General features: G+C 33.4%; 1 protein-coding gene across 1 annotated transcript; it reads left to right on the top strand.

Moving 5' to 3' along the window:
• The first annotated feature begins 1,329 nt into the window (after nucleotides 1–1,329).
• On the top strand, nucleotides 1,330–5,744 carry LOC102605749 (receptor-like protein 12). The gene is made up of 8 exons (XM_015305490.1): nucleotides 1,330–1,684; nucleotides 1,763–1,964; nucleotides 2,008–2,111; nucleotides 2,203–2,352; nucleotides 2,524–2,598; nucleotides 2,773–2,928; nucleotides 3,034–3,180; nucleotides 3,419–5,744. Exons 1-8 carry the CDS (start codon nucleotides 1,330–1,332, stop codon nucleotides 5,644–5,646), a joined length of 3,417 nt encoding a protein of 1,138 aa, XP_015160976.1. The 3' UTR covers nucleotides 5,647–5,744.
• Nucleotides 5,745–8,769: the final 3,025 nt, after the last annotated feature.

Raw genomic sequence — 8,769 nt, 5'->3', positions numbered from 1 at the left:
CGGCCATTTTTTAAGTTTTTCTTTTTGTTTAAATTTATTTTATAAAATAATTTAATTTTTTTTATATAATTGTAAATGAACGTTCTTCACTACTTCTTAGATACTTCCTAGATCATTTAATCTGTTTGTTCTAAAAATACATAAAATTAATTAATATATAAGTCTTTTCGACAATGCTGCTGGACTATTGCGTCCACACACTGGGTTTGACTGGGATTATGTTTATCTTTTTTTAAAATGTTCGATCTATATAAACTAATAATACTAAAAGAATAAAATAAATTGACATTTCAATTATAATGAATTAACATATAAGTTTTCATAGCAAAAAGAAAAAAAAGAGAGAATGGATTACACATAAAATAGGGTAATTGGCACGTTACATCAATTAAAACTATATGCTAATGTTGTTGGCATGAGTCACTTTTTTTTTTCTAATATTTAAAACTAGCTCAAGAGACTATACTCCATAGAGCTATAGCTCCTTACAAATAAAACCACTTTTTTTGTTTTATAATTTGTGTCCGGAATCCGCATTGAAGTCTCGATTAAATTTGAATTAAGCACTACATGGCCCTTTGGGAGATGACGCTTCCAATATAATTTTCTCCGTACCCAGAACTCAAACCTGAGATCTCTGATTAAGAGTGAAGCAAAGAATAGAATTTGTACTACATGGCCCTTTGGGAGATGACGCTTCCAATATAATTTTCTCCGTACCCAGAACTCAAACCTGAGATCTCTGATTAAGAGTGAAGCAAAGAATAGAATTTGTACTACATGGCCCTTTGGGAGATGACGCTTCCAATATAATTTTCTCCGTACCCAGAACTCAAACCTGAGATCTCTGATTAAGAGTGAAGCAAAGAATAGAATTTGTATTTATCGATTTTGATTCGATTATTAATTCTACATGAAAATAAAAGAAACTATCCACTTAGGAGGGGGGGGGGGGGTTATCGCATCTAAAACAATGTTACATGTTCAGAGGTCCAAATCTTAGAAGAAATTGTGGATACCAAACAATGTTGATGATTAAGTTGAAGATGATACAATACCTTTGGAAACAGTTACTTGTAAAGAAACACTTATCACATCTAAAACTCTTCACAATTTTATGGTACAGTTCGAAAAGACAATAAATAATATATTCAAACTAATTGAATTTTTAAGTACGAACATAGAGTCTAAAGTTAAAATTGAGTTATATTGAATCAGTAAGAAAAAGCTATAATTCTGCCCCTGTATAGTTCCTATATAAACATTCGGTTAGGTAGCTAGCAAATCAGATTGCCAGAAAAGAAAGTAGAGTAATAGTGGGCCGGGATAATGGGGAACATTAAGTTTTTGCTGTTAGCGTTTTTTCTAATAGCAATTGTGGCCAATGGTTGTTTGGATGAAGAGAGAAATGCTCTCTTGGATCTGCAAGCAAACATAATGAGTTCGAATGGCGAATTGTTGGTTGATTGGGCAGGTTACAATGAGACTGATCTTATAGATTGTTGTTCCTGGAATAGGGTAAAATGTAACTTAACAACAGGTCGAGTGATCGAACTCAATCTCGCAACAAGGTTTGGATCAGGGGATGGTTGGAGATTTAATGCCTCTCTCTTTCTTCCATTCAAGTCACTACAACTTCTTTTATTGTCTTACAGAAATATTATTGGGTGGACAAAAAATGAAGGTCTGATCGATCTTGTATGGAGTGTGTGTGTATATATATTATAACTAACATGTTTTTTGGTCTGATTTTTTAATCCAGGATTCAGTAAACTAAAACAGCTTCCCAACCTGAAAGAAGTCGATTTGCAATATAATCCAATCCATCCTAAAGTTTTACTATCATCTTTATGTTGGATTTCATCTCTTGAGGTTCTAAAACTTGGTGTACATGTTGGTACCTCTTTCAGCATACCGACGGCATATAATACCAGTATATTTTCTTACATATGCATATACCTGTAGCTATTTTTGGACGGTATATTTTTACTTAGTATAGTTGTAATTTTTGGATGAAGGCATGAGTAAGAAATGTCCGGGGCTAAGCAATTTAAGAGAACTCTGGTTTGAAGGTTATGAAATCAATGACATCAATATCCTTTCTGCATTGGGTAAGCTCTCTTTTACACAACAAATACATGTACAAAGTAACTCGGAGATTTACAAAATAATACGTTTTTTTTTTCCATAAATCAAATGCAGGTGCAAATTCTGGACTGAGGAATTTAGAGAAGCTCATTTTGAATGATAATAACTTCAATTCCACCATCTTTTCATCACTCAAGATTTTTCCGTCTCTCAAGCATCTCAATCTCGCCTCAAATGAAATAACTGGAAATATCAAAATGAATGGTTTGTTACGCCCTCTTCCCATCCAAGTCTTCCCTGCTAACAATATTTGCTCCACTAAGATATCAATGATGCATCTAAGTATCTCGATTTTATATTATTCGCATATCAAATCACAGTTTGATTTATTTATTTTTGGTGTGCTTACTATTTATTTTTGATTTAACTGTGTAGATATAATTGCTTTGAGCAACTTGAAATATCTAAATCTCTGGAATAACAATATAAAGAGCTTTAGGACTACCAAAGGTACACAAATCAAGGCAGTTGCTCTAATGTTGAATGATTTATTTTTAACCTTAAGACATACAAAATGCAAATTTTATCAGATAGAGATTAATGATGAAATGTGGACTAGGATTACACATTTTTACTAACATATGTAATAAGATCAATAAAAAACATATATGATTTATTTAACAGGTAAAAAAAGAATAAGTTCTCTGCGGAATTTACTATTGGGAAGTCGTAACTCCAACTCCAACTCGAGCAGCGTCTTACAATCTCTAAAATTATTCTCATCCCTTAAGTCACTTTCTTATAAAGATAGTGATCTCACTGCTCCCACCATAATTTACGGTAAGTTCAAAATCAAATTTTATTTAACTTACTTCTATTGTGACTTTTTCTTTTGAAATATGAAAATTTTGTTATTTCTTTTTTGTGACTCTATCATATAATAAGCATTAAGAAATCTGAGCACGGTGGAGTACTTATATTTGGGGAAATCTTCTTTAAATGAGAATTTCCTCGCAAATATTGGACAAATGACTTCTCTTAAAGTGTTGAGTATGCCTTCTGGTTACAATAATGGCAACCTCCCTAATCAAGGTAACCTATTTCTCTTCTTTTTTCCTAATGCTTGCATTTTCATTAATATAGGTGTGTTCAGTATGGGGAAAACATGTTTTCTGGAAAACATTTATACTAGAAAAAAAAAAATTCTTATAAAATGATACTATAATATAATATTTTTCTTTAGAACACATCCATAGTCCATAGCTATAATATAATATACAAATTTTTTTTAGCTAAATATCTCTGAATCTTTTTTTATAAAAATATATAGGTTGGTGTGAACTCAAATACATTGAAGAGCTGGATTTCTTAGACAATAATTTTGTGGGAACACTGCCTTCGTGTCTTGGAAACTTGACATCCCTTCGATGGTTGTGTTTGGCTGGGAATTACTTCAGCGGAAATACAACCTCACATTCTATTTGGAGGAGATTCACATCACTTGAGTACTTGGATATTGCATATAACCAATTTGATGTTCCTCTGTCATTCAGGCACTTTTCCAACCATACAAAATTGATCTACTTGGATGTTGGTTATAATACAATAATTACAGATACCGAATTCCAAAATTGGATCCCAAATTTCCAGTTGGAGTTTTTTGCTATCGAGGGATGTATGAACCTTCAAAAATTGCCTTCTTTCCTTCACTACCAATATGACTTGAGGATTCTTGTTATAGATGGAAATCAATTGCAAGGAAACTTTCCAACATGGTTGTTAGAAAATAACACCAGACTTGCAGGGATTTATAGTAGAGATAATGCTTTCGATGGACCATTCAAGTTGCCATCGAGTTGTCACCTCCATCTAGAGATGATTGATGTGTCTAATAACAAACTAAATGGACGTATTCCAGAAAATATGAGTTTAGCCTTCCCAAAGCTTACTAGTTTGAACCTGTCACAAAATTATCTTGAAGGTCCTATACCTTCCAAGATTTGTGGCGTTCATGTATTTTATCTAGACCTATCTCACAATTTCTTGTCTGGGGGAGTACCTAGTGATGTGGCAATTGGTTCTCCAGCATTAGGTTACCTTCGATTGTCACACAACAAGTTAAAAGGGCAAATTTTTCCGAAGTATGTCAAACAAAGGATGTTATCCTTTTTGTACTTGAATGGAAATAACTTTGAGGGGCCACTACCTAGCAACATGTTTATCACATCCCTTTTTGTACTGGACGCTAACAACAATAGTTTCTCTGGGAAGATTCCGAGATGCATTAGGGATAATACAAGATTGTTACAACTTGATTTGTCCAAGAATCATCTCGAAGGTTCGATTCCAGTTGAGATTTGCAATTTAAAGCGCATTCAGGTTTTATCTTTATCTGAAAACAGTCTTTCAGGATTAATTCCTTCTTGTATGAGTTCTTTATCTCTTCAACACATCCATCTAGAGAGAAACCAATTGGGTGGTACACTAGAACATGTACTATTCAACTTCTCTTCTCTGATAACTTTGGATCTTCGCAACAACAATTTTAGAGGAAATATCCCACACACCATAGGCTCGCTTAATACTCTAAACTACCTTCTCCTTAGCACTAACCAATTGGAAGGGCAGATTCCAAATCAGATTTGTATGCTGAATAAGTTATCTATTGTGGATTTATCTTTCAATAAGCTTTATGGTCCACTCCTTCCTTGTTTGGGTTACTTAACACAAGCCGAAAATGATGTAGAGATAAGTAGTACTAAGTATGCTACGACTTCTACGTATTCATGGTTAAATTTTTTGCACTGGATACGTTCGAAAAGGCACTACCACGATAGTCATGGAATTCTAAGTGACATATCTTTGATGGATGTGGAAACTCAGGTCCAGTTTTCAACGAAAAGAAACTCATACACTTATAAGGGAAGCATTCTAAAATATATGTCGGGTATTGATCTCTCAAGTAACAGATTAACTGGTGAAATTCCCGTTGAGCTAGGGAACATGAGCAATTTACCTGCATTGAATCTATCGCACAACCATCTCATCGGAAGAATACCATATACCTTCTCCAATCTACAGGAAATTGAGAGTTTAGACCTTTCCTACAATAGATTGAATGGGAGCATTCCTGTTGGTCTACTTGAGCTGAATTCTTTGGCAGTATTCAGTGTTGCATACAACAACTTATCTGGTGCAGTTCCTGATTTTAAAGCTCAATTTGCAACTTTTGACAAAAGCAGCTACGAGGGAAATCCTTTTCTTTGCGGTTATCCATTAGACAACAAGTGTGGCATGAGTCCTAAATTGTCAAATACCTCCAAGATTAATGGAGATGAGGAATCATCAGAATTGGAAGACATTAAGTGTTTTTACATTGGCTTAGTTGTGTCTTATGGAGCGATCTTGTTGGGATTAGCTGCAGCGCTCTGCTTCAATCGTCATTGGAAAAGAGCATGGTTTAGGATGATAGAGTCATTGATGTTCTATTGTAACTATTTTGTGTTGGACAACATTGTTACACCCATCAAGAGTAGATGGTACAGGAATGTTGGTTAGGAATTGTTGTATGTCTATTCACTATTATTTTATTGTGATTCTCTTTTATCAATATAAAAATCCATTTGGAGCTGTTACAATTTCATATGTTAGTAATATCCCAATGGTCTATTTTTGTATATTCATGAGATGCTTCATTGGTGTTGTTGCTATTTATCTAGCAATTTGAGGAATAATATGATTAAAGCCATATATTTAGTATCATCTAATTCTTTGGAGTTCGCAATCAAATTGAGCTTCAAAAGGTACAAATTTTCAATAATGGGGTGTTGTTGATCAAGTTAATAGTTTGAGGAGTGTAAAAAAAACACTCACTAAAATTTCAATTATATCCATGACCATGAGAGATTTTTGGAGTAAGAAAAAATTCTATTTTTTGTTTTACTAAGAGTCCTTTTTAATTATTATTTGAGATTCTAAACTTGGACTCATAAACTTTTCATATAATTTTAGCTAGAGATGTAAAAGTAATAACCTGAATCATGATTATGAGATATAAAAAAAGTTATAGGAACCATCTAACCAAATAGAAAAGTTGCGGGGTCGGTTTGCTATTTGAAGACTTGAAGGCTAAATATAAGTTCATAAGAGAACTACTACACCTAAGCATCATCTCGCCCGAATGGACCTTGTAGTGCATGATCTGAATTTAATCGGAGAACTAATATGGACACCAAACACCAGTTGATGAAAAAAATTGCCTAACTATTTCTTGAATAGTTTATATATAGGTAGGAAGTTATGTAAAGAAAATTTCAAAGAAAATAGATTAGTTCTAATCTTATTAGTGTGGAGGATCATTTTTGTCTGATTTCAAACTATTGAAATTGGAGCAAAACGAGAAAGGTCTTCATTTTTTTCCAAACAGGTATTTTGGCTTATTTCCATATTCTTTTAGCTCATTTTTTCTTTCAATTGATTAGATTTTTCGATTTCTAGTGAACATTCTTAATGACAAATATTTATTTATTTATAATTTGTGACTTTAAATTCAAATCTTAAGACAAAACTATCTTTTAATAAAGTGTGCTTTTATTTAAAAAGTGACTTTCCAACATAATTCCGAATTAGTCAACCTAAAAAGGCATAGTAAAATTAGGAGGGAAATAAATAACTAAGAAAAAAGCAAATGAAGAGTAGTATAATTTAGATATTTAAATTCCTGAACATTACTTCCAATATATTTTATTCTCGTAACAAAATACTCCAACTCATGACGAGAAAAAGAAGGAAAAATAAAACATAAGTTGAAGATTCGCTAATTCGCTAAGGGAGGGGAAATGGGGAGATATTAGAAGGTAGGTAATCAAACTCTTACGAACTAGTTAATAAGAGAGGAGATTACGAACTAGTTAATAAGTGCAAAAATAAATAAATGGGGTAGTGTAAATAAATGATTTTTTTTTTTCAAAATTGGGGGTAGGAAAAGGGGAAATGAGAGAGGAAATTATAGGGTAGGAAATCAAACCCTCACACGTAAAGTACAAGTTCAAATAATCAACCAACTGAGTTACTAAGACCTCATTTATTTATACTTAATGAGGTATGAATTTGGAATGCATAGAAATTCAGTATACATGTGAATGAAGTCATACTATACTGTATGAAGATTAACCTGGTCTCAAGGTGTTGGTGCTACTAGTTATCTACACAGGAGACTATGTCTCATCTATTTCTAACATCTCCCATAGCCTCAAAACTATGGGGTTATTTAAAGCCTCAAAAGTCAAAACTATCGGGGTTATTTGATGATTTTGTAGAAATTTTAGATTCGAAATTGGTCGGCCTAAAAAACAACCTTAGAAGGGAAACAAATAAAAAAAGTTAATTGAAATATAATTTAGATAGTCAAATCCCTGAACATTACTTCCAATATATTTTATTCTCGCAACAAAATTCTCAAAATTAAGGGTGCGGGGGAGGAAGAGAGGAGAATGGGGAGAAGATTAAAATAAATGTTCGCGAACAAGGTGAAAGTTTACAATTGAGCTACTGAGATTTTCTTTATTGTGACATTATTACTTTTCAAAATTGGGGTAGTGGAAGAAGAAATAGGGGATAAACTTACGAGCTAGGAAATCAAACTCTTGCCAACAAACTGAAACTGAGTAATTTTAGTAAAATTGAGTTTTTTTTTGTTAGAGGAAATGTTGATTCCAGTGTCTCCTAGGAGGCGCCATCATTGAGTATACACCCGGTACCCAATTTGGGTTTTTCCATCCAATTGAGGGGTGCGTCCGTACGAGTGACATGTTTGTAGACGGCAGAGGTAAAAATGACTTCATTTTAATGGTAAGGACATAGTCAATTAGTAAACCAAAGTTGAGGGGTATTTCTTACCCTTTTCCCTATTTTATAACAAAGACTATTTTGCGATGCATTTTTCCAAAAAAAAATTGCTGAAGAAAAATTGGGTTACAATTTTTAACGTGAGGGGTTAGCTCATTCAATTCGTATATTCTCTTGTTTTTTTAAAAGAGGGACCATTGTGGCCAATCAATCAATCTGTCCATTCCACACTTGAGGAAATTCAATTTCAATTTTAACATGTCTTCTAAAGTAGAAGACAAAAAAAGTTGAGATAAAGTTGATCCATATTTCTTCACTTCTATTTACCAACTAGTATTATTTTTCCTATCTTCTTTCTTCACTAAAAACTAAACAACAGAATGGGAACTAAGGGCCTTGTTCATGTCTTTCTTGTCTCATTTCCAGGCCAAGGACATGTCAATCCTCTACTTAGACTCGCCAAAAGCCTCGCTTCAAAAGGCCTTCTTGTTACTTTCTCAGCACCCGAAATTTGTGGTGTAGAAATGAAGAAAGCCAACCCAAAAATCAGCAATGAACCTACTCCATATGGTAAATGTATGATAAGATTTGATTTCTTTGAAGATGAATGGGATCCTTCGAAGCCCGATGGCAATGATTTGGAGATGTATATACAACATCTTGAGATACTAGGCAAGAAAATACTCCCAATAATGATTAAGAAATTGTCATCTCCTGTATTCAGATTAGTAAATCAGAAATAATAAAAGATGAAAAGAAAAACACAAAGAACTATCCGAGTCCACAGAACCCACTGTGTGTCCTTAAGAAATTTAATCCCCTCAAGTACCCGAG

This window comes from Solanum tuberosum, unplaced genomic scaffold (genome assembly GCF_000226075.1).
Source record: "Solanum tuberosum cultivar DM 1-3 516 R44 unplaced genomic scaffold, SolTub_3.0 scf00813, whole genome shotgun sequence".
Classification (NCBI taxonomy): domain Eukaryota; kingdom Viridiplantae; phylum Streptophyta; class Magnoliopsida; order Solanales; family Solanaceae; genus Solanum; species Solanum tuberosum.
The sequence above is the reverse complement of the archived record's forward strand: the minus strand, read 5'-3'. Positions and strand labels throughout refer to the sequence as shown.

Excerpts from the sequence above, each read along its gene's own strand:
- LOC102605749 (XM_015305490.1), top strand. The coding sequence starts at position 1,330 with ATGGGGAACATTAAGTTTTTGCTGTTAGCGTTTTTTCTAATAGCAATT. Across the intron at positions 2,353-2,523 it reads TGGAAATATCAAAATGAATG|ATATAATTGCTTTGAGCAAC; the intron begins GTTTGTTACGCC and ends TTAACTGTGTAG. Across the intron at positions 2,929-3,033 it reads TGCTCCCACCATAATTTACG|CATTAAGAAATCTGAGCACG; the intron begins GTAAGTTCAAAA and ends TCATATAATAAG.